General features: G+C 47.1%; 1 protein-coding gene and 1 long non-coding RNA gene across 4 annotated transcripts in view; both read left to right on the top strand.

Annotated features, from left to right (window-relative positions):
- The window catches only part of TRPC4AP (transient receptor potential cation channel subfamily C member 4 associated protein), a 76,259-nt gene extending 50,697 nt beyond the window's left edge, over positions 1 to 25,562 (top strand). For 2 of the 3 annotated variants that reach the window (XM_053573924.1, XM_053573926.1), the window contains exons 9-19: positions 4,397 to 4,563; positions 11,444 to 11,575; positions 14,977 to 15,035; positions 17,331 to 17,432; positions 18,817 to 18,900; positions 19,799 to 19,889; positions 20,890 to 21,030; positions 22,159 to 22,267; positions 23,367 to 23,479; positions 24,286 to 24,492; positions 24,693 to 25,562. In XM_053573924.1, the coding sequence (XP_053429899.1) occupies positions 4,397 to 4,563; positions 11,444 to 11,575; positions 14,977 to 15,035; positions 17,331 to 17,432; positions 18,817 to 18,900; positions 19,799 to 19,889; positions 20,890 to 21,030; positions 22,159 to 22,267; positions 23,367 to 23,479; positions 24,286 to 24,492; positions 24,693 to 24,830 (1,343 nt within the window). In that variant the 3' untranslated portion in view covers positions 24,831 to 25,562. The remainder of the gene's footprint in view (positions 1 to 4,396; positions 4,564 to 11,443; positions 11,576 to 14,976; positions 15,036 to 17,330; positions 17,433 to 18,816; positions 18,901 to 19,798; positions 19,890 to 20,889; positions 21,031 to 22,158; positions 22,268 to 23,366; positions 23,480 to 24,285; positions 24,493 to 24,692) is intronic. The other variant, XM_053573925.1, reaches the window with a different exon arrangement.
- The window catches only part of LOC128573628 (uncharacterized), a 100,731-nt gene that overhangs the window by 55,719 nt on the left and 19,422 nt on the right, over positions 1 to 25,590 (top strand). The gene's annotated exons all lie outside the window — the stretch shown is intronic.

Here is a 25,590-nt window from a genome sequence, read left to right as displayed (position 1 = left end):
CCACCCACCTTGGCCTCCCAAGTGCTAGGATTACAGCTGTGAGCCACCACACCTAGCCAAGAAATATAAAACTTCAACTCTGAAAATTACAAAACATCACTGAAAAAAATTAAAAACCTAAATGTAAAACCACTCCTCATCCTGGAATTGAAAGATTAATATTAAGACAGAAATGTTCCCCATCTTAATCTGTAGACCACTCTGCAGATTAAACACAATTCTTGTCAAAAATTCCAGCTGACTTTGCAGACTGGATTGCATATTCCTATGGAAACGCAAGGGATCCAGAACAGCAAAAATGATTTTGAAAAAGAACTACTAAGAGAACTCGCACTTCCTGATTTGAAAACTTTATGCAAAGCTGTAATAATCAAGATACTGTGCTACTGGCACAAGGATAGACATACAGATCAATAGAATATTGTTGAGAATTCAGAAATAAATCATCATGCATATGATCAGTTGATTTTCAATGGATGCCAAAACCGTTCAGTTGGGGAAACAATAGTGTTTTCAACAAAGGATGTTGAGACCATTGGATACTCACATGCAAAGAAAAAAGTTAGGTCTCCTACTTCACATCATATACAAAAATTAACTCAGAAGGATCAAAGGTGTAAATTTAAGAGCTAAACTTATAAAACACCTTAGAAGATAAATCATGACCTTGGATTTGACAGTGTTTTGACAGACATGACATCTAAAGCACAAGCAATCAAATTAGTAATATATAAATTAAACTTCATCAAAATTAAAACCTTTTGCACCTCAAAAAAACACCAAAACAAGAAGATTAAAAGAATGGGATAACTCTTTTGGGGGGACATACATTTTTGCAAACTATGTAACTAATAAGGGACTTAATTAGAGAATGCCTATAGCTCAATTATTATTATTATTTTTGGAGACAGAGTCTCACTATGTCACCCTTGGTAGAGTGTTGTGGCATCACAGCTCACAGCAACCTTCAACTCTTGGGCTGAAGTGATTCTCTTGCCTCAGCCTCCCAAGTAGCTGGGACTACAGGTATCTGCCACAACGCCCGGCTATTTTTTGTTGCAGTTGTCGTTGTTTTAGCTGGCCCAGGCCAGGTTTGAACTCGCCAGCCCTGGTGTATGTGGCTGGTGCTGAGCCAGCTCAGTTATTTAAAAAAAAAAAAAAAAATTCACAGTATAGGCGAAGGATCTGAATAGACATTTCTCCAAAGAAGATATATTATAAATTGTCGATAAAGACATGAAAAGAGGCTCAACATCATTAGCTATCAGGGAACTGGAAATCAAAATCACTATGAGGTACTTCACACTCGGTAGAGTGGTTATCATTTAAAAGCCAAAATGATAAATGTCGACAAAAATGTGGAGAAATCAGAGCCTTCATTTACTGTTTTGGGCATATAAAGTGGTGTAGCCACTTTGGAAAATAACCTGGCAGTTCCTTAAAAGGCTAAACATACAGTTGCCATAAGGCCCAGAAGTTCTATTCCTAGATCTATACCCAAGAGAAGGGAAAACATATGTTTACACAAAAACTTATTCACAACTGTTCATTGTAGCATATTCATAATAGCCAACATATAGAAACAACTCAAATGTTCATCAGGTGATTAATCAATAAACAGAATGTGGTATATTGATACAATATAATACAATATTGTTCAGCAGTTTTTAAAAGAAATACCAATATAGACTATACCATGGATAAACACGAAAATACTGTACTAGGTGAAAGAACCAGCCACAGAAGACTGCAAAGTATGAGTTCATTTGTAGCAGTGGTTCTCAGCCTTCCTAATGCTGAGATGTATTTTCATTGTTACAAAGGGGTCGTGACCCACAGGTTGAGAAGCATTGATTTATATGAAGTGTCCTAAGTAGGCAATTCTGTAGAGACAGTAAGTAGTTTAGTGTCCAGGACTCAGGGCTTTGTAAGAAATAGGGAATGACTGCTAATAAGCGCAAAGTTTCTTTTTCGGGGATGATGAAGGTATTCTAAAATTGATTGTGGTGATGGCGGCACAACAATGTAAATATACTATAAACCACTGAATCACGGTTAATTAAATGGGTGAATTGCGTGGTAAGTGAATTGTAGCTCAAATCTGTTTTTTAGAAAACAGCAGATGGACCCAGCCCCAGAAAGGAGAGTGCAGTGCAGACGTACAGAGAGTGGTGGCCACACATCCATTATTGTAGGACCGAAGAGACTTAGAGGGAAGCAAAGGCTTCTTGAGCTAGTTTTTACATCTTTATCCTTGGGAGTCACCTTGTTGCTAAGCTCTGGCGATTGTTTTGGATATGTCTTGAAAATATTTATCCCGGAGAGTTGTCAGGCCTGTGCAAGCCAGACAGCAAAAGTTGGCAGTGACTTAGGGAGGAATCAAGCTGCCTGTGTCTCCTTCTCCACAGATGCTCATCACTGAGGAGGGCTGGGGTGCCACACCCTGCGCCTGTTCCTTTGGAGACACTTCTGCTGTCCCCCTAGAGCCCCATGAGCTGGGTGCTGAGGATGCTGGGGTGTGCAGGTCACACAGCATGTGGACGGCAGAGGCAGGATTCTGCATGATGGTTCATCAGATTCGCTCCACAAATTGTTTGACTCTTAACAGTTCTGGGAGCTGGGACAAGGACTCCAGCATGGAAATGGAGTAATTATGGCTTTTCTCCCAAGATCCAAGAAAATATGTGAATACATAGAATTTTCTTAATTAGATTTTCTCCAGTAAGTTTTTCCTAAGTCTTTGCCCACTGCCACTTCAGTTGCCTTTAAGAGCTTACAGATTGAAAAGAAGAAAACCAAGTAGGCATGCATTAGTAGAAAACCTCAGTTTTTTACTTCTGTAATATATATGTGGCTCACATGTGCTAGGCATGGTTCTGTATGTTCCTCTAATCCTCACAACTTGAGTCGTAGGTGCTGTTGTCATTGTCAATGACACGTGAGAATGGATACTGAAGCACAGATGAGCCAACTGATTTACCTAAGACCACTCAGCTAGTGAATGGGGTTCCAGCATAACAATCTGGCTTCTGAGTTTATCCTCTAAACCACTGTGGCACTGCCTTTCTGCTACTCTTCATTCAGCGGCACGTCCTTCATTGTTGGGAGTTTGTATTAGTGATACGATATGGCTGGGAAAAATAGTTCTAATTCTGTAGAGTGGAGTAAGTTAGGTTCATATGTCATGATACCCTGCAGAAATTACCGTGTCTTCTGGACAGGCCTTACCTGAATGTATCTGATAACCACACGTCTGTCCCACATAGTCCTTCTGGCCTTGTAAAGGGCCTCTTGGTAACAGTTTCTACGGGAGGCTGAGAGAGGACCTTGCAGTTACTGATTTATCCTTAATGATGAGGAAACTGAGGGAGATAACTCTCCTAAGGTCACCCAGCCTCTCCTAACTCTGGCAGTGCCTTCTTAAAATAATAGGGACCTAATAGTGACTGAGGCATCCTAAGAATCAAGTGCTGGGCTTGTCCTATGTCCCATTCAGTCTCCTCAGTAGCCCTTAACTCTGGTCATCCACCACAGTAGCACAAAGCAGTCTAAGGCCTAGTGGAGGTGGTGACTTGGCCAGAGTCTCCCAGCCAGCAAGTCTTCATTTCAGAGCCCTCAGCCTTCATCACATTGCTCTCCTACCTTCCCAGGAGTAGGTTCTACTGTGACCTAGTTGGCCCACAAAGATTTTTTCATTAACTGGGTAGTAAATGAGATGCTTTACCTAAAGCTCAAAGTACAGTGCCTGACACACATCAAGTATCCCATAAATGTACTTATCTGCTGCTGTTAGTGATGAGACTGGGTGAGGTGAAAATCTGCTAATAGATAACCATGTTCATCTGCATCACTAATAGCCATCGTGATACCCAGTCTGCTTAGAAGTTGAACCTTAGAAAATTTTAGGTTCTTCTTTGAAAAATGGAGGAAAAGTCGTCAAAAAAAGGTCCCTCTCAGGCTTTCAACAGTGTCCCTTCATGGAATCTAGGCAGGACAACCATGTATGTAATCAGAGTCATTTGTGACGCAAAGAGAGACATGATTTGTTGTCACATTTCTGTCTGGGCATGTTCTACGGGGTCTGGTTGGTGACAAGAGAAAGCAGTAGGGGGAGTGTGTAGATCATGTTACCGTATTGGCTGTGTCTAAATAGTTTTACTTCACGTTAAAGTTGATGAGACAGAATAGAGCTAGAGAGTCCATTTTTCTAAGTTTCTGAGCTTACCTGGCTCCTGGGAGTTTAGAGGGAATTTTACAGCTTTTAGAGTCTGTTGCAGGCTCAGGGCCCAGCCTAATGTCTGTGGTTAGCTCACGTCTGTTCACACCAGCTTTGATGGGCAGAAATTCATTTCCTCATAAGCTGTGACTCAAACTTCTCTCCTGGTGGCTGTGTCAGCCTCCATTGTATTCCCTCCTCCAGGGGCTTCTGAAGAGAATGGTCTCCCTCACACTTCGACTAGGACCCAGCTGCCCCAGTCAATGAAGATTATGCATGAGATCATGTACAAACTGGAAGTGCTCTATGTCCTCTGCGTGCTGCTGATGGGGCGTCAGCGAAATCAGGTGGGCCCCTCTCCATCGTCTAGGGACAGGGAGCCAGGAGCTCATGGTGTGCCGGGTGCTCCACTGGCCCTTCTCTCAGAATGACACTCATTCTAGCCCTGGAGAGTGTAGGGCTGGGCTTCCTTTCTCCTGTTCTACCATAAGGAATCCAGGCTGATTCCAGAGCTAGGTCTTTTTTTTTTTTAAAGAGACAGAGTCTCACTTTATCACCCTCTGTAGAGTGCTGTGGCATCACATAGCTCACAGCAACCTCCAACTCCTGGGCTTAAGCAATTCTCCTGCCTCAGCCTCCTGAGCAGTTGGGACTACAGGTGCCCACCATAACGCCCGGCTATTTTTTTGTTTCTGTTTGGCCGGGGCCGGGTTTGAACCCACCACCCTTGGTATATGGGGCCAGCGCTCTACTCTCTGAGCCACAGGTGCCGCCCCCAGAGCTGGGTCTTGCTGTGAGCAGCATTTCTAGGTAGGGCTGTTGCTCAAAGTGGGAGCAGGCCCTGCGTATGTGTTGGAGGAGTTGCCAGTCTGATGCAGACCCAGGGTTGTGGGGCAGTGCCTGGACTGTGTCCACTTACAAAAGCTGGGCAAGTCCGGGTGTACTGAGGTTTCTTGAGCCTTGAAGCAGTTCCAGCAAGGAGGAGCAAGGGATTGTAACCCACAGTGGGTCAGAGATCTCTGGAGGAAGGTAGTACTCCTCTAAACCCATGTCGCTATCCTAGGGAGGAAATAGGCACTATGGGAGGAGGGACTTCTGAGGGGGTAGGCTGGGAGCTGAGCTGTCCTTCCAAGTCACACTGGACTGTCACAAGTCTTCTGGATGACAGAAGTGCAATTATCCCCATTTTACAAATGACTCTTTTATAGAAGAGTCAGGTAATAGACTCACTGAAAAGATGACATTTGGCATAAAAATGTCCTGGAAAAAATGAGGGAGCCTACCAGTCAGATGAAGCAGTGCTACTGAGCCCCAAGAGGGTAGAGTAGTAAAGAGGCAGGAGTGGGTGGACTGCACCAAGCAGTGAGGAGGGGAGGGCCGGCACCCTATGTGAGCTGTTCTGGGCCATTTTAAAGGCTTTGGTTTTTACTCTGAGCAAAGTGGGAAATAACCCCTCTGTCTTATATAAAAGTCTGGGACCAGCAAGGAGTGCAGAGACCATTAGGGACCCCCATCATTGAGCTGAGAGGTGATAGTAGCCAAGGCTGGCATGTGTTGATGGGAGTGCAAAGAAGTGATTGCATTCTAGATAAATCCTGAAAGCAGGACAGATAAGATTTGCTGATGATTTGACTGTAGACAGAGAGGGATTAAGGATGGCTTCCAAGGTTTAGGGCCTAAGAAAGTAGGAGAATGGATTTGTGGTTTGTTTGTTTGTTTATTTATTTATTTATTTATTTATTTATTTTGAGACAGAGCCTCAAGTTGTCCGCCTGGGTAGAGTGCTGTGGCGTCACAGCTCACAGTATCCTCCAACTCGGGGCTCAAGTAATTCTCCTGCCTCCACCTCCCAAGTAGCTGGGACTTCAGGCGCCTGCCACACTGCCCAGCTATTTTTTTTTTTTTTTTTTGGTTGCAGCCATCATTGTTGTTTGGCGGGCTTGGTTTGGATTCAAACCTGCCAGCTCAGGTGTATGTGGCTGGTGCCTTAACCGCTTGAGCCACAGGCACTGAGCCTGTTTATTTTCATTTATTTTTAATTTTTTGCAGTTTTTGACCGAGGCTGATGCCCTCTAGTTACTCCTTGAACGGCAGGTGCTGCCCGGATTTGCTGTTTATTGAGATGCTTAAGACTGGTCATAAAGAATGGAGAGGCAGGCTCAGGGCTGGAGGTTCACTTTAGGGGTCCTCAGCATATGTTTGGTATTTAAAACCAAGACACTGGGTGGCATCTCATGCTGACATCCCTTTCTTCAATGAGGAGCATGTTTATTATTTTAAAAATAATAATAGTAGGGATTGCTCCTTATGTCAAGTGCTTTTACTTTTTTGAGGCACTTTCCCAGTTACTCATATTTAAAAGTGTTCAGGTATTTAGTAAGTTATGCAACAGGTGGGGCCTGCTCCCCCCCATACCTGATGCTTGAGAACCCCAGGGTACAAAATGGGGCATATCTAAGAGGTAAGACCTGCACAGAGCCAAGATTTGGACTCTGCTGCCCTGCCTCCTGTTTTTGTCCCCTAATCACAACAGTTCCCTATTCCCTGAGCCTTCCTCTTGCCAAGTTGCTATGAGTCATTGTGGTCTTCAGTTAAACTGTGGGATTATAATGCTGCTTCCTTGAGAATGAACCATCATTGGCTTTGGAATCCTGCCCCACCGAGAACCAGTGTTTGACCAGCATATTCTCATCTGTACAGTTAGCAGTTACTGAGTTCCTGCTGTGTGCCAGGCACTATGGGGAAGTGGATTTCACAGATCCTGCCTAGACTGGGTAGCAAGGGGAAGAATTTTCTTAGCCAAGCCTCAGTTCCTCTTTGAAGTGGTCTTGCTTAAATGTATTTGGGCCACATTTTCTGACCCATCTTAGCTAAACTGAAATCTCAAGAAAGGCTTTCTACATGTTATAAGTTTCACCTCTCTGGTGCTCATGAAAATAACTAATACAGCAGTTAGTTTTTTTTTCAAGTGCCCTGAGCTGCTTCCTTATTAACTCACTAAACCCTCTTAACAGCTCCATTATTCCCCCTTTTCAATCCAAGGTCTCAGGCTTAAAGAAGAACATTGCCCAGGATTGCAGAGCTTGCCTATAAGCCCGGGCTGCCTACCTCCAAAGCCTGGGCTCCTGCCCACTGCCTGTGGACAGAGCGTGCTGCATCCTGCCCACTTGCCTGCTTCTCCGCCATCCCACTATAGGGCAGACTAAGGGGCTGGACCTGGAAGAATATATTTGACAAGTAAAATTTATCCTATAAGTGAAGAAGCTGATACTTTCAAGAGAAAAAGGAAACCGCATAGTAGAAACCTCAAGCCTAAGCACTAGCCAGGACTTTGAGACCCAGGGTCAGGTCCAAGTCTGTCTCAGAAGGCCTCCCTTTTTCCAGCTGTGTAACATACCCTAATCTCTTACAGTGGGGTTTCTAGTCTGCGCAGTGAGGCACCTGGGCTGGATGAACTTTAGGGCTACTGTAGTGTTGCCTTTTTATAATTGTGACCTGGGCCTGGCATAGAACCCTTTGGAGTGAGACAGGAAGGCACACAGCGTGGTGACCACTGTAGGTATCAACCTCATCTTCCCAGCTCTGTAAAACCCAGGATGGGTCTTAAAGGGCTGGGCAGTGGAGCAGATGCCATTTTGTATGAGTCTTAAGAGATTCTGAGCTGCTTATGTGTCTAACATTGGCCAGAGGCTCTGATTTTTGTGTCCAAAGAGCATCCTCTGCAGCCTCTTGTCTGTAGAGGGTGTTCTTGTCAGGTTCTGGTCTCCCAAGACAAATCCATGCCTGTGGTAGGCTCAAGAGGGGCAGACTTAGGCCTAGAGTATGTCAGGTGGTGTTTCTACCACTGACTGCCTAGGCTGGCCTTGCTGAACTTCTCTTCCCTCTTGTGAAATGGTGCTCAGTGAGCACTGGTGCTGTGCTCAGGGCTTTGCATCCATTTTATGACTTCATCATTACAGTAGTCCTGAGAAGGGGTAGTAATAATTTAGTTTAATGTTATGTAAAACATTTTTAATAAGTAAATTCATCTTTCAGTTTTTTTGTTGTTGTTTGTTTTTTTAAAGAGACAGGGTCATGTTGTAACACCTAGGCTGACATACATAAAATACAGTGGACTTAACGATAGCTTACTGCATCCTTAAACTCCTGGGCTCTAATGATCCTCCTGCCTCAGCCTCCCAAGTAGCTGGGACCATAGGCACCCCCTAATTTTTAAATTTTCTTTTATAGATCCAGAGTCTCACTCTGTTGCTTGGGTTGGTCTTGGAACACCTGGCCTCAAGCAAACTCCCACCTCAGCCTCCCAGAATGCTGGGGTTATAGGCATGAGCCACTGTGCCCAGCCCTATATTCTATTTTTTATTTTATTTTTTTAGAGACAGAGTCTCACTTTGTCACCCTCAGTAGAGTGCCATGACATCACAGCTCACAGCAACCTCCAGCTCTTGGGCTTAGGTGATGCTCGTGCCTTAGCCTCCCAAGTAGCTGGGACCACAGGTGCCCGTCCCAATGGCTATTTTTTTGTTGCAGTTTGGCCGGGACCGGGTTCGAACCCGCCACCCTCCGTATATGGGGCTGGCGCCCTGCTCACTGAGCCACAGGCACCACCCTACCCATATTCTATTTTAAAAGATAAAGATTACTGTCAGAGAAACCTCTGTATCTTGATCCTCAGCATTCTTACATGAAACAACCAATTTTACCAGTTATTAGTAAATTTCTGGAGACATTTTATGCTTATAAAAGCAAATATATTCCTGGGCGGCGCCTGTGGCTCAGTCGGTAGGGCGCCGGCCCCATATACCGAGGGTGGCGGGTTCTAAACCCGGCCCCGGCCAAACTGCAACCAAAAAATAGCCGGGCATTGTGGCGGGCGCCTGTAGTCCCAGCTACTCGGGAGGCTGAGGCAAGAGAATCCCTTAAGCCCAGGAGTTGGAGATTGCTGTGAGCTGTGTGAGGCCACGGCACTCTACTGAGGGCCATAAAGTGAGACTCTGTCTCTACAAAAAAAAAAAAAAAAAAAAAAAAACAAAGCAAATATATTCCTCTTTTTTTTTTATACAATCAGTAATATAGTATATACACACTTGCTTTCTTAGTATTATTAAATTTCTTAATAATCTTAGTTATTGTTCAATTTACTACATGTAAAAGACCTTGTTTTCTTTTTTTTATTGGTGCCTCATACCTTATACCTCACCGAGTGGGTGTACCATAATTTGTATAACTAATCCCCAGTGATGGAAGTATAGGTTATGTCTTTTTTTTGGGGGGGGGTAGGGTATTACAAATATTGCTGCTTTGAGTAGGATTGTAAATGTAGACCATTTAGTATTTATGTGAATCTGTCTGTAAAAGTGGAACTTCCTGGGTGGCGCCTGTGGCTCAAAGGAGTAGGGCACCAGCCCCATATACCGGAGGTGGCAGGTTCAAACCTGGCCACGGCCAAAAACTGCAAAAAAAAATTTTTTTAAGTGGAACTTCCTTCCAAAGAGAATGTGGATTTGTTATTTTTAGAGATACTGTGAAAGTGTCCTCCCTATAGTACCAGGATGCTCTCCCACCAGTGGTATGTGAACATACCTGGCACCCAGGTCACTCACCAGCACAGTATTATAAAACTTTCGTATCTTTACCAATCTGAAAAAGTGAAAAATCAGTTGTGATTTGACTGTCTCTTAAAATCTTAAGTGGGGTTGAGCTATTTTCATATATTTAAGAACCTTTTACTTTCTATATCTTTTGTCCCTTTTATTTTTTTTTTGTAGGATCTTTTTGTTTCAGCTTTATAGAACTCTTGGTAGAGAGGATTAGCTCTTTACTGTTCCCAATACATGTTCTCCATTTGTGATATGTGACTTGCAACTTTGTTTATTCTGAGTTTTGCTCACAGTTTTAAAAGGTTTGTGCGGGAAAATCAGAAATCTTATTTTTTTCTTCTAGGCTTAGGATAATCTTTAAGAAAGGCTTTACCAATTTAGGTCTTTTTTTTTTTTTTTTTTTTTTTTTTTTTGCAGTTTTTGGCCGGGGCTGGGTTTGAACCCGCCACCTCCAGCATACGGGGCCAGCGCCCTACTCCTTTGAGCCACAGGCACCACCCGCAACTTAGATCGTTTTTGAAAAGTCTTTTTTTTTTTTTAAGACAGTCTCACTTTGTCACCCTTTGGTAGGTAGAGTGCGGTGGCGTCATAGCTCACAACAACCTCAGACTCTTGGGCTCTAGTGATTCTCTTGCTTCAGCCTCCCAAGTAGCTGGGACTACAGGCACCCACCACAACACCCCGCTATTTTTTTGTTGTAGTTGTCATTGTTGTTTAGCAGGCCCGGGCCTGGTTCAAACCCACCAGCCCTGGCGTATATGACTGGCACCCTCACCACTGAGCATAAGCACCGAGTCTTACTGCGTGCAACCTCAAACTCCTGGGCTCGAGTGACCCTCTTGCCTCAGCCTCCCAAGTAGCTGGGACTGCAGTCACCCATCACAACGTCTGGCTGTGTTTTGAGACGGGGGTCTCGCTTTTGCTCAGGCTGGTCTTGAACACATAGATCAAGCAATCTACCCACCTCGGCCTCTCAGGATTACAGGTGTGAGGCACCATGTCTGGCCGATTTTTTAAGTCTTTACATAGATTTTTCTAAATCTTAAGAGTTTCAACTTTTTTTATTCTTTTATATTTCAGGTTAATATGAGGGTACAAACCATTAGGTTATATAACCTAACACATGACAGGTAAAAATCAGAGTTGTTATCCTACCCCAGGCAGTGTGCCATACATACGTCTATGCATTATACGCATTGAGAGATTTAGCTTTTAATAATCGCATCTTCCAAATGAAATTTATCCCAGTGTGTAAAGCATGAAGGATATTTTCATTTTAATAATGTAATGAGGAAGGAAACCTTAAGAAAGTTGCTTTAGGTTAGAAGGGCACATTATGGAGCTAAGAGTATAACCCAGGGCTATCTGAATCTAAAACTCATGCTCCTAAGATACGACCTACTGTACACCTACTGTACATCGTGACTTGTAGGATTTTTGTAAGTGTTAATGAGCAAAGTTAAAAAGTATACTTGTGTGGAGTGGGGTGTGGGGTGTTTTCTTTAAGCCTCAGCGCTCCCTACCAAGTTGCTTTCTTCATCATGAATATTGTTGTGCTGAGTGTGAGCCTTTGCTAGATCTTCCCAGCACTTTTGTCTCAATACCTTTCCCTTCCACCCCCATCCAGGTTCACAGAATGATTGCAGAGTTCAAGTTGATCCCTGGACTCAATAATCTGTTTGACAAGCTGATTTGGAGGAAGCACTCCGCGTCTGCCCTCGTCCTCCACGGTCACAACCAGAACTGTGACTGTAGCCCGGTGAGCAAGGAAACCTGGGGACCAACAGGGTCTGACTTGCTAGGAGTTGTTATTTCAAGCCCTGCTGCTGACATTTTGACCCCTTTTCTTTGAGAATAGAACAGAAACTAAAACTTGTGTTTTTATAATCCCATAATTGGAAGCCACCTTGGGGGGAGATTGAACCAACCCCTCTATCTGTGCAAAACAAAAAAAAATTTTTTTTTTTTTTTTTTTTTTTTTTTTTTTTTTTTGAGACAGAACCTCAAGCTGTCACCCTGGGTAGAGTGCTGTGGCATCACAGCTCACAGCAACCTCCAACTCCTGGGCTCAAGCGAGTCTCCTGCCTCTGCCTCCCAAGTAGCTGGGGCCTGTAGTCACAGGCCAGCTGACTACAGGGCGCCACAATGCCCAGCTATTTATTTATTTTTGGTTGCAGCTGTTATTGTTGTTTGGTGGGCCTGGGCTGGATTCGAACCTGCCAGCTCAGGTGTATGTGGCTGGCGCCTTAGCCCCTTGAGCCACAGGCACTGAGCCCGTGCAAAAATCTTTTAAGATGCCCCTGCCTGGCCCTTCAGCCAGTTTTCCTTTGTACCCCTCTGAGATGGGGATCTCAGATCCTTACAGGCAGGGACACCTACTCTGTTAGTACCGAGTTTTCCCTTATCTGGTTTTCTTTCTCTATAATTTATACTCACTGACTCTAGGTTGGCCTCTTAGAACTATACACTACCAAGGGTCTGCATCAAAAAGCTTTGGGATGCTTTGGTATATGTTTTTTTTGTTTTTTGTTTCTTTTTTTTTGAGGCAGAGTCTCACTATGTCGCCCTGGGAAGAGTGTCGTGGCATCACAGCTCATGGCAACCTCAAACTCTTGGACTTAAGCAATTCTCTTATCTCAGCCTCCCAAGTAACTGGAACTACAGGCGCCTACCACAACGCCCGGCTATTTTTTTGCTATTGTTGTCGTTGTTTAGCAGGCCTTGGCCGCGTTCAAACCCACCACAACCCAATTGTGGTGGGTGCCTGTAGTCCCAGTTACTTGGGAGGCTGAGGCAAGAGGATCCCTTGAGCACAGGAATTTGAGGATGCTGTGAGCTGGTGCCCTGACCACTTAGCTATAGGTACCGAGCTAATGCTTTGGTTTTTTGAGGCCAAGGACTCACCTCTACCTTGTATCTCTCACAGTGCCCTAGAGAGAGCTCTGAACTGGGCATTGGAAGGCCTGGTGCCACTCAGCCTGTTGGGAAGGTTTGAATGAATCACTGTATTTCTGAGCCTTTGTTTTCTTGCACAAGGAGGAAAATATTCCTGTGCCTGTCAGCCTTCTGGACCTGTCAGAAGTCTGTCCACCAGCATGAGAGGAAAGTGTCAGGGCCCCTGGTCTCTGCACTGTGTTCTAGGAACTTTCCTCAGTGCCCTTGTCTTCCACATCACCATTTTGTCTTTGGCTTTATAACATCTTACCATATTGCCCAGGCTGATCTTGAGCTCTTAACCTCAAGTGATCCTCCCACCTCATCCTTCCAAAGTGCTGGGATAGCAGGTGTGAGCCACCATTCCCATGCTTTTTGTTTGTTTGTTTGTTTTGTTTTAAGAGATGAAGTCTCTGTCACCAAGACTGGAGTGCAGTACCCCAGCCTTGAATTCTTGGGTTTAAGCAGTCCTCCTGCCTCAGCTTCCTCAGTAGCTTGAGATTACAAACATGGGGCACTGTACCCAGCTTCATTTGAGTTTTTAATTTGAAATGAATATATTTTCCATTTCTGGACATTTTTTTTTTTCGAGACATAGTTTCACTCTTAATTGTACATTAATGCAATCACGGGGTACAACGTGCTGATTTTATATACAATTTGAATTGTTTTCATCACACTGGTTAACATAGCCTTCACGGCATTTTCTTAGTTATTGTGTTAAGACTTTTATATTCTACACCTAGTAAATTTCACTTGTACTCTTGTAAGATGCACCGTAGGTGTGGTCCCACCAATTACTCTCCTTCCCTCCCTCTCCTCTTCCCTCACTCTCCCATTCTTCTTGGGCTATAAATTGGGTTATAGCTTTCATAAGAAAGCTATTATGCATAAGAAAGCTATTTCTTATGAAAGCTATAAATTGGTTTCATAGTAAGACTGAGTACATTGGATACTTTTTCTTCCATTCTTGAGATAATTTGCTAAGAAGAATATGTTCCAGCTATATCCATGTAAACATGTAAGAGGTAAAGTCTCCATCTTTCTTTAAGGCTGCATTATATTCCATGGTGTACATATACCACAATTTATTGATCCATTCGTGGGTCAGTGGGCATAGTTTCACTCTTTATAGCCTTGGGTAGAGTGCCGTGGTGTTGTAGCTCACAGCATCCTCAAACTCCCGTACTCAAGGGCTCCTCTTGCCTCAGCCTCCTGAGTAACTGGGACTACAGGCGTCCACCATAATTCCCAGCTAATTTTTCTATTTTTAGTAGAGAGAGGGTCTCACTCTTGTTCAGGCTGCTCTCAGACTCCTGAGTTCAAGTAATCTACCTTCCTCGGCCTCCCTGAGTGCTAGGATTACAGGCATGAGCCACCATGCCCAGCCATGTTGAATGTTATTTCTTTAATCATTTGTAATGTATTTACAGTGCTCATGGGGTACTAATGCTCGTGTTTAGGATGTCAGACACTTACGGTAGAGTGCTGCCTCGTGTTTATGGAGAAACCACCTCCAGTAGGGCTTGTTTTCCTGTGGGTAATTGTGTAACTTCAGCTCAGGAAGCATTTCTCCACGGCATTTTTGCTTTTGTCTGCCAGGTATTCGGGGTACCAATGTCCCAGGGCTAGTTTCCATGTTTAACGTAATATGAGCCCAGGGTTTCTGCTTGTTCCAGGAGGCTCCCCTCAAACTGCCAGCAGCGCTGTAGTGAAGCCAGGCTTCTTTGCCAGCTTCCTGGGCCCAGTAAGTTGGGTCTTTCTAACCCATTTTTCACCCAGGATATGCAGGCCGAAGGCTCTGTGAGGTTCTGCAGAGCATTAGAACCCAGACCACAGTGTAGCTAAGTCTGGTTTCCGCTGCTTCACATACCCACAGATGCTAAGTGTCAGCTCCTAGGCTCACTGCTCCCAGCTCAATCCTCTCTTTGTTTCTGATTCCTGCATACTACTCTTTCTTATGAAATTAGCCTCACATTTAAAAGAATTTTGATTACTTTTTATCCAGTATGCTAGGATGTTCTCATCAGGAAAGGTCCACATTAGCCTGATCTGTTGTTGGCCAGATATAGAGGTCAACAAATGGATTTCTAACTAAAGGAAAGTCCTCATTGTGCATGATGAGGACAGGGGCCCAAAGAAGCAGACTGTCCAGAGTATCTGCCTTGTTTTGTATTGGAACGTTGTTACCATGGTTTTAACATTGAGGATACACATGTATTTTAGGACATCACCTTGAAGATACAGTTTTTGAGGCTTCTCCAGAGCTTCAGCGACCACCACGAGTAAGTACAAGCATATCCCTGCAAGGGGACTTGTTGGGTCTCCTTGTCCGGTCACTGGCCTCTGCTCAAGAAGAGGACCTGCAGCTGGTGAAAGCCCATTGTCCCTTCAGTATTAGCAAGTGTGGCTATACTTCGTGACATTGCAGTGGGAGCTGCCATTTGTTAGCTCTTCCTTTGGGACAGGCACTGTGCCGGGCTTTTTCCTAGCCTTCACAGCCACCCTGCGACATGAGCACCCCTGGAATCACTACATCTCTCGGCTTTCCTCTAAAACAGAGGTGGATGCCTTGGCTGTTCCCAGGGGTGAGCAGGAACTTCAGATAGCTAAAGCCAGCTGATTACTTATGGAACAGATGCGGAATGCTTCACCAGGACATATGCTCGCAACCTTTTTTTGTTTTTTTTGAAGTACACTCTGCCCTCTCATTTTTTATTTTTCAACCTTCAGTGGAGAATGTACAGGAAAGTGTATGTTGTCTTCTATGAGGAAAGCAGTGTGGGAGAGGATGACCAGCAGCTGACCCCTGAGGTTGGCACTAGGGAGAGGAAGTGCTGGAACCTGTGTGAGGCATAACTTCAGGGCCCGTGCCCAGCTCCACCTCGCATGCTGGGCCCACTGTTACATAGCTCCTGATTTTTTTCTCAAGGAAAGTCAGAAATTAAGATTTATGTGAAAGGTCCTGGTTTTTAAGCATCAGTTAAACATTGAATTATGTGAGCTAACAAAACGTGCCTGAGGATAGATGTGGCCCCAGGGGCCTCTGCTCTGTGTCTTCCCTATCACATATGACCATCCTCTTTGAGAGGTTTCCTGGCAGAAGGCTGTAGAAAGCCTCCAGGAAGTATGTGAACTTTTTGGAAAATAGCACCAGTAGTCATCAAAGTACACTTTTTTCCTGGAAGTAAGTCCCTAACTTTTATATGGGCCAGGCTGTGAGGTTACAGTGATTATGAAAACAGTCATGGCCCCTACTCTCTCAGGAAGGGCACAGCATGGATGTGAAGATAGCTGTGTTGGAGCAATCCACCTCTGAGCGTGTGGTGACAATTGGAGGTGGCACTCAGGAGGAAAGGGGCTCAGTCTGTGAGAAGATATTTGACAGGGTCTAGAGCTGGCCAGAGGGCACTAAGGAACTCTTCCCTGCAGAGTCACTTGTCAGCTAAAACCTGAAGGGTCAGTTCATAGGAGTAAATTGGGTGAACGGGCAGTGTGAGAGGGTGAGTGTTCTAGCCAGAAGCCCTGGTATGTGCACAAACCCCTGAAGGAGGGGAAACCAGTATGGCCAGATGATGGGAGTGATGCGGACATAGTTTGGGCGATGCTTCACAGATGGTTGGTGGCCAGGCCACAATAGAGCCTTGTGGGTCCTGATCACAGGCCTGGATTGTCCATTTAGATGGTCCCTGACTTACGATGATTTGATGTATGATTTTTTTTCAACTTTGACAGTGCTGTGCAAGTAGAATTTCGACCTTTTCCTGGGCTAGTGCTATGCTGTACAGTACTCTCTGGCAGAACCCACTCAGCCACGCAGGGGTGAGGGTAGGCAGCCAGCATCCTGCAGTGTGCTGTGTGCAACGTATGTTCGCAGGTTGGCTAGGCTAAGCTAAGCTAGGATGTTCATTAGGTTAGATGCATTAAATGCATTATGTTTTCAGCTCACAACAGGGTTATCCGGACATAGCCCCTTGTACATTGAGAAGCATCTGGAAGCGTAAAAGCAGCAGGAAGCTGTGGAAACATGCAGTGACAGGGTCGGAGTCCTGTTTGTGATGATCATTCTGGGTACTTTGTGAGGACTCGCTTCCTATGGGAGATAGGTTTAGGAAGCTGGTAACCTGGGAGCACAGGACCTAGCAATGATAAATTCTGGATGCCAAGTGGAGAGGGAGTGTCACAGCTGACCAGACCTCTGCTCTGTGACTGGCTGGTGGTGGTGCTGCAGCAGGGCCGGGCTAGTGTAGAACAGCAAGTGTGACTGGATATGTTGAGAGGCAGGTGCCTTCGAGAAAGCAGATAGAAGCATTCGGTAGGCCAAAGGAAAGCCTGGAGGTGCTCAGGGAAGGGGAAGGCCGGGGTTTGGGGTGTGTAGCCAGGGAGAGATTCTGCAGACTTAAGTATTTCCTCCTACCAATGATGCTAGCTCGGGTGAGAGGTACAGTGTGGTGTGCTTGCTGGAGTCTCAGATTTTTCTCTCTCCACAGGAAATAGGCAAAAGACTCCCTGCACTAGCTCAACGCTGACCTGACAGCCCCTATTCCTGTCCTTGACCTCCTCTTACCCATTTGTTTCAGGAACAAGTACTTGCTCCTCAACAACCAGGAGCTGAATGAGCTCAGTGCCATCTCTCTTAAGGCCAACATCCCTGAGGTGGAGGCTGTCCTCAACACCGACAGGTGAGTGTGCTGGCGGCAGCTTTGGCCCACAGCTCACCCTGGCTGCCTGCACACCTTGCACTCTCATGGGCACATACAGGGGTGTGTGCATGTCTTTTCTTACTCAAGTTTAGCTGCAATGTCCCAAGGGCTCCTATGTGCCAGGCACTCTCCTCCCCTCCCCCCCTCTTCTCCACCCTTGGTAGAGTGCTGTGGCATCATAGCTCATAGCAAACCTCAAACTCTTCGGCTCAATTCTCTTGCCTCAACCTCCCAAGTAGCTGGGACTACAAGTGCCCACCACAACGCCCAGCTATTTTTAGAGACGGGGTCTTGCTCTGGCTCAGGCTGGTCTCAAAGTCCTGAGCTCAAGCAGTCCACCACCTCAGCCTCCCAGAGTTTACAGGTGTGAGCCACTGTGCCTGGCCTCCCATCTGCATTTTCTTACTGGAGCCTCATAGCATCCCTGGGAAGGCGGTGCCATCATTACCTCCACTTTACAGAAGAGGGAACAGAGGCTCAGAGAAGGTACCTACGAAAGGTTGTCTGTGCTCTGCCCCCTGTCACTTGTACATGGCACCTTTGCTGGTCTCCTTTCTTGTCTGTGGCAACTGCAGACAGGCAGCCTGGCCTCCCCACCTTCTGCCAAGAGTTAAGTATACATTTACCTGGGCTTTTGCCTCGCCTTATAAAGGACAATGAGGTGACATGATCACGAGAGTCAGAATAGGGTGGATTTTGTCCCCCAACAGGAACCATAATTTTCCAATTTTTTTTCCTAAGGCAGCAGGACTCTGCCTCAAATGAAATTGTCTGCAGTCCTACCCTGATGTCTGTAGTGCACAAAAGTAGAGCTGCTCAGTTTGATGAGGGAGCATAGGGGCCTAAAGCCTGTCGGCTTGGCCATCATCTTGCTCCGTGATAGAGCCTGAGTCATTTCCTCATCTGCCTTTGCCTCATGGACCGTGAAGCTGAGGCCTAGAGGCTCAGTTACTTGTCCAGGACCCAGCTGGACTTGAACCTCAGGCGGGAGTACCCTGGGCCCCACCCTATTGGCACGGACTTTGCTCCCCTGGCCAATGGTCTTGACTTGTTTCAAACCCACTTTTGGTGTAAACAGCCGTCCCTGCAGCAGTTCTGAGCCCTGTCTGACTCCAGAGGTGTTTCTGGCCTCTAGTCTCTTGCCAACAGGTATAGGGAGAGAAGGCTGGCCTCAGAAGTGGTGGCAATGCATGGGTGATTCAGTTCTATGACTGCAGGGGCCTGGGGAGTCAGGACCCAGGCAGAGAAGGAAAGCATCCTGCAGACTTGAAAATGTCCCCTTGATTTTTTCACCCACTTAAGCCAGCCGAGTGACCCAGACCAGGTCAGCTTTCAGATCTGTCCTTGTATTTTTTTATTTCAGGAGTTTGGTATGTGACGGAAAGAGAGGCTTATTAACTCGCCTGCTGCAGGTCATGAAAAAGGAGCCAGCTGAGTCGTCTTTCAGGTGGGCCAGTACTTACGAGGGACCCATTGTCCACCTGTGGAGGTTCAGTTACTACTGGGAGAGGTGGTTTGACTGCCACCTTGCCCTTGCGTTGACACGGCAGTGTCACAGTGCACTTGCTGTGCCCTGGCAGTCACCCAGCATTCTCCAAACACTTAACACTGGCCCTGGGCAGATGGAGGATAACTAGGGTACAGGTCCTGCCCATACGGCATTCCCTGGGGCTGTGGGAAACAAGCCTGAAAAGAAATCTATTTCAATAAGTTGTAGAAAGGAAAGCCAGGTTGGCCCCAAGAGCTGTGGGAGCAAAGGGAAGCCCTTCCCCTGCTGGTAGACATGGGCAGGAGCCCTTCTCAGAGTTCCTCAGACTCAATGGGATAAGTCTTGAAGGTTTCAGACAGGAATTCCATCAGTGGCCTCTAGGCCACTCAGTCAACATCAGCCACTTCTTCTCTAGGCCATCCCATCACAGGTGAGCTCAGTCACCCGACCACACATTTGTCGGCTTCTCTTACATGTTCCTAGCCCCTCAGTTCCATGAGGAATGCTTCTGAAAGGGCACAGCCTAGAGTGTTTTCCCATGGGGAAAATGAGGACTCACTGGAGCCAGCCCTTTGGTCCTAGATGCTGCCTCATCAGCAACATAACCCCTTCAAGACAGACCCAAGTAGAAGTCTGTTCCCCATTGATCTGTGAACTCCATGAGGATGGGGATTCTTTTGCTCACTGCTATGTCCCCAAGGCCTAGGATGAGGCCCAATGCTTGGTAGATATACAGGAAATGTCTTTTGAATAAATGAAAGGGCGCCAAACAACTCCTACCCGCTTGGGGAATTGAACATGGGCCAGAGAGGGCAAATTTAGCCACCTGGGCCAGGGATCAACATTTGGGTCACAGGTTTTGGCAAGCCCGGGCTGTGGAGAGTTTCCTCCGAGGGACCACCTCCTATGCAGACCAGATGTTCCTGCTGAAGCGAGGCCTTCTGGAGGTACGGGATGGAGGAGCCAGGGGTTGGATGTTCCATCTCCCTGCAGCCTCATGCGTTGCTGTCCTGTCCTAAGCCCTAAACAGTTAACCAGGAACAAACCAGATCTTGAGATTTTTAAATGCCAGTGCAAATTGCCATTATGTTGGCCCTGCAATTTCCAACTATGGTTTCCCCATGGGTGCTTACAGGGTGGCTTAAGGGATTAGGGAGTGGCTTTGTAGGAGGGTAAGGGTCTAGCTAGGGTTACACAAGAAGACCTTTTGACCCTGAGGATATTTTGATACTAATAGTTAATTTTTCCTTTATTGAATAATGGCCTTCAGAAAAAGCAGAAATTACAAAAGAGGGGAGCAAAATGGCCAAAGTTAGTGATTTTTTAAAAAATTTGATATAGACAAAAAATTGACCCATGAATTATTATAAAATCTATATGGGAAATAATTGATTCAAGTCAATGTGTCTTCAAGAAAATGAAAAATACTGGAAACAGTTTAACTGTCAGGCAGTTAAATTGATTTTATGTTCTTGATAAAAATTCATTGATTTTAGTGTAGACTTTATTTAAACAATTTCATTCATAAACTAAAGGCAAACCATGAGGTCAAACTGTGTCCTTTGCCCTTGAACCTTGTTCTTCCTATATTTGAATGGCCTCAGTGCATGGGCATCGGCCAATGTTACATCTGGAAATAACTCTCCTCCCCTGGAGAGCCCCAGGCATCTTGACCACAGAGCAGGTCAGAGGCTTCAGCTCTGAGACCTGAGCAAGTGAGAGACAGAGTGCCATGCACCCAACCTGCTCTCCTTCCTGGGAATGTTAGTTGGTCCTAGCCCTGTCCTTGGAGCCACCTGTATTCTTAGATAAGAATCAAGACAGGGTTGTAGGTTATGTCGATATGGGCGCTCACTCAGATCACATGTGTGGTCTGAGCTCTGTGCCGGGCCCAGGTGGGAGGTGGGTGAGGGGCACACCTTCACCCTGTCCCCTCCTCATCCCCAGCACATCCTGTACTGCATAGTGGACAGCGAGTGCAAGTCAAGAGATGTGCTCCAAAGTTACTTCGACCTCCTAGGGGAGCTGATGAAGTTCAATGTTGATGCATTCAAGAGATTCAATAAATATATCAACACTGAGGCAAAGGTAAAGTTAATCCAGGGTTCCATGGAGTATGCTGGATTGTCTAAACGTTATTTTGGAGCCCTAGTCTACCAGTCTAGGTTTTCTTTTTTTTTTTTTTTTTTGAGACAGAGTCACCCTTGGTAGAGTACCATGGTGTCACAGCTCACAGCCTTCTCAAACTCCTGGGCTCAAGCAATTCTCTTGCCTCAGCCTCCCAAGTAACTGGGACTACAGGCGCCTGGCTATTTTTAGCAGTGGAGTCTCACTGGCTCAGGCTGGTCTCGAACCTGTGCCAGTGAGCTCAGCCTTCCAGAGTACTAGGATTACAGGCATGAGCCACCTCACCCAGCCACCAGTCTAGATTTTAAATTGCAGGAGTTGTGTTGTTTTGTTTTGTTTCGTTTCGCCCTGGGTAGAGTGTCGTGGCATCATAGCTCACAGCAACCTCAAACTCTTGGGCTTGAGCAAATCCTCTTGCTTCATCCTCCCAGGTAGCTGGGGTTACAGGCACCCATCATGATGCCTGGCTAGTTTTTCTGTTTTTAGTAGAGGCAGGGATCTCGATCTTGTTCAGGCTGGTCTCGAACTCCTGAGCTCAAGCACTCCACCTGCCTCAGCCTCCTAGAGTACTAGGATTATAGGCGCCCCGCTTACATTGCAGGTTTTAAATTGGAGAATTCTGGGGAGTCCATGGCAATCTTCAGCAGACATTTGTTGGTGCTCTGTGCCCAGCACTCCCTGGGAATACAGGGAGAAAACCTGAGCTGTTTGTGGGCAGGGAGTGGGGATGGGTGGATGTACAATGCCACGATGCTATGTGGTGGTTGTCATGGTGGGAGCCTCTTAGGGGAGGGACTGAGCTTAGGGCATTAGGCTCCCAAGGATGTATGCCACAGAAACCCAGCTCAGATTAGTTGAAGTGAAAATTACAGGAATTAAACACCCTTCAGAGGAAAAGCACTGGGCAGAATATGAGAAAATCTGGGCTGAACTCCTGGTAGTTTTGCCTAGTAGCTGGGTGGTGAGGGTAGTTCACTCAGCTTGTCTGAATCTCTGCCTCCCATTGTGAAGCAGCATGGCTAGGGGAGATCATCACAGTCCCCCTTGCAGTCGGTGACTGCCCCCCGCTGAGCTCAGTCTCTGTTGCAGTTCCAGGTGTTCCTGAAGCAGATCAACAGCTCCCTGGTGGACTCAAACATGCTGGTGCGCTGTGTCACTCTGTCACTGGACCGATTTGAAAACCAGGTGGACATGAAAGGTAAGAAAAAGCCAGTCTGCCAAGGTGAGGCTGTGCAGTGTGACAGTGCTGGCCTTGAAACTCAGCCTTCAGCAAAGAGACCAGAAAGGCCGAAAGAGCCGCACCAGACAGCCATGTGGCCATCTCCAAAGTGGTGGGTCTCTGGGTGATTTGCTTTGCTGCTTTGACTTTCCTGTATTGTGCATGCTTCCATTAGCGAGCGTATACATTTTGTTAATGTCACTACTAAAGGAGAAAAAACGTCGCTGCCAGCAAAATAAAAAACAAACTAGAAAAGCACTTTTCTCTTCTTGACTGGGATTGCCAGGATGAGTCTGACCCCTTCTCCCTGTACACTGTGTTGGGGTGCAGTGTGGCGCCATGGGGGCATCTGAGCTCCATGGGAATGTTTGTGCCTGTCCATGCATGCATGTACTCTTGTCCCTGGGAGAGGGTCTGTGGCATCCAGCAGATTTGTGACCCCCAAGTAATGTTGTACACTTGTCCCTTGTCATGGTCACTCACTTAATAATTTAGCCATTTGCCTCCTTTTTCTGCCCCAAAGTGGCAGGGTGGTCTATTTCAGGAATAGAAATAGATTTGGTACCTATTACCCCGCCTCCCTGACCTGGGGGAGACAGTTTGCCTGGACGTTGTGGAAGGAGAAAGCCTGTGCCACTGCCATCCCATCAGTGTGCCTGACGGGCCTGGGAGCTGGTGTGGGGAGCTAGTCGTAGGGACTCTGGGAGACAATTCATACTCTTTATTGTTTTTCTTAATTTAGTGTCATCAGTCTTTCTTCCTGTCAGGGAACCTCATGTGTATGATGTAGAAGAGCATGGCTCTGAAGCTGGCTGGGAGGGCTGAGGGAGATTCCCCACCCTAGCATGGTTCTAGAGGACAGGTGCGGCACTCCTGGGACAGCTCCTCTTCTGCCACCAGGCAAAACAGCTGGAGATTATTTTTTCTAGCTGCAGCCAGCTTTTGTTATAGTTGTTTGATAGTGAAGGGCTCCCAGCTTCAGAGTCAGGACCTTGGGGGTAGGAGTCTCAGCTAGAGGCAGGGGTGACCCTGCCACTGGGTCTGAGCCTGCAGCGCACTCCTCCGCCTCCCTCCACAGTTGCTGAGGTCCTGTCCGATTGCCGCCTGCTCACCTACATATCCCAGGTGCCCACACAGATGTCCTTCCTCTTCCGCCTCATCAACATCATCCATGTGCAGACACTGACCCAGGTGAGAGGCCTCAGCAGAGGGCGATAGGGAAAGTAGATGGAAACCATTTCCTCCTCCTGGAGCCCAGTAGCTTTGTATCTCCCACCTTCACCCTAGAGGTGCCTTCCTGAGACCTAGGTCTTCTGAGGATTTTCCCATAAGCAGTCAGATGGGGCCTAGGAAGGGGTCACAAGTCTCCTCAGGTCACAGTCTGTGTCAGGGCACAGTCAGGATTGCACTGTGTTCTTCTGCTCTCTTGAGTCCAGTGCTCTTCCTCACTTTCCACCATGTCCCATGTCCCCCGCCCCTCCTGCTGTGCCAGGCTCTGGAGTTAACCTGAGATCGCCTCCCGAATCCTTACTAGGTAATGGTGCCGCCTTCTCTTCTCCAAGCCTCAAACCCCTACTTTCCAAAATGGGGGTAATACTGATCCCTCTGGGAGATGTGCAGTGAACAGCACAGAGGAGACAGTGCCTCCCAAAGCTCACAGTCTAGTGCTAAATGAAAGTTCTGAAGTGAGGTAACAGCCCCCAGTACATGAGCCCAGCCCTGCCTAGGCATCAGACCTTCCAGACAAAGTGGTACCTGAGCCAAGGTCTGCATGAAGACAGTTACTTTTGCCATATAGGTGGGGACCGAGCACACTCAGGCAGGATGCTGGCGCTGCTGGCTGCTGCCTCCCCCATCCTGTCCCAGGCCTGTGCAGGGGCAGCTCAGTAGGTGGCCCATGGACTCCACCAGGACCCTGCAGCAGCTCTCCTTCCTGCCCAGTGGCTGCCCAGGCTCACCAGCATGCACCTAACCCTCACTGGCCTGCGGCCTTGCAGGAGAACGTCAGCTGCCTCAATACCAGCCTAGTGATTCTGATGCTGGCCCGGCGGAAAGAGCGGCTGCCCCTATACCTGCGGCTGCTGCAGCGGATGGAGCACAGCAAGAAGTACCCCGGCTTCCTGCTCAACAACTTCCACAACCTGCTTCGCTTCTGGCAACAGCATTACCTGCACAAGGACAAGGACAGCACATGCCTGGAGAATGTGAGTGCCTACCCCGAGTGTGTGGTGGGTTGGCAGTGGGCACACAGACCCAAGGCCCTTCAGAGGGTCATCCAGATTGCATGGTTCTGCCTGCGCTGTGTGGCAGGAAGCTCTTTGTCACCTTACCAAGGCCTTCCCTGTGGGTGCCCAGTTGGACCTGGGTCCTCTAAGCACCTCTCAACTCCTCCCTCTTTGCCCAGAGTTCCTGCATCAGCTTCTCATACTGGAAGGAGACGGTGTCCATCCTATTGAACCCAGACCGCCAGTCACCCTCTGCCCTTGTTAGCTACATCGAGGAGCCCTACATGGACATAGACAGGGACTTCGCCGAGGAGTGACCTTGGGCCAGGCCTTGGGAGGCTGCTGGGCTGGTGTGGGTGAGCGTGCAGAGGATGCTGCCCGCCCTGCCCTCTTACCATCCCTTCCCTGCCCCCGCTGCTCTCTGCCTACTCTGAGTCTTCAGGTATAGGCTTGGTGGCAGGGAGTGTCCTAGAAGCCCTGGGTCTGAGGGCTCCAGGTTATGTGGGAGCCTCCGTTCCCTCATAGTCCCCCTGATAAGGACAGGGATACCATGCCCACCCTTCCTTCAGAATCCTGGGGCTCTGGCCCACCCAGAGGTAAGGGGACTTTTAAAATTAGCTCTGTCTGAGCTTCTGTCCATTCTGTTATCCCAGGATGGGGAGGAAGATATGGGCATCCCACCCCCATCTGTGAGCCAATCTTCCTGTCCTTGGCCATTGGATCCAGGCAAAAGCTTCTGAGCCCTGGGCAGGGATGGGGGGTACCAGAGAATGCTGCCTTCCCCCAAGCCTGCCCTCCCCCACCCCATTTTCCTTTAGCTCCTCTGGTTTTGTTTGCTCATTGGCTGCTGTGTTCATCCCAGGGGGTTGCTCCAGAAGTGAGGGGGCCTTTCCCTCCATCCTTTGGGGTGCAGGGCAGCATCTCCTGCCTGAGCCCAGACCCAGGAGCCTGGCTGGGAGCTTGCCCTTGCTCCTCCTTGTGTTGCCAGTTTATTAACAGCAAATAAACCAATTAAATGGAGACTATTAAAGAACTTTATTTTAAATGACTGATGTGGACCTGACTTTTGTCTGAGAC

The sequence above is a fragment of the Nycticebus coucang genome, chromosome 21 (genome assembly GCF_027406575.1).
Source record: "Nycticebus coucang isolate mNycCou1 chromosome 21, mNycCou1.pri, whole genome shotgun sequence".
Taxonomy (NCBI): Eukaryota; Metazoa; Chordata; class Mammalia; order Primates; family Lorisidae; genus Nycticebus; species Nycticebus coucang.
Note: the sequence above shows the minus strand (reverse complement) of the source record. Positions and strands in the feature narration are given on the sequence as shown.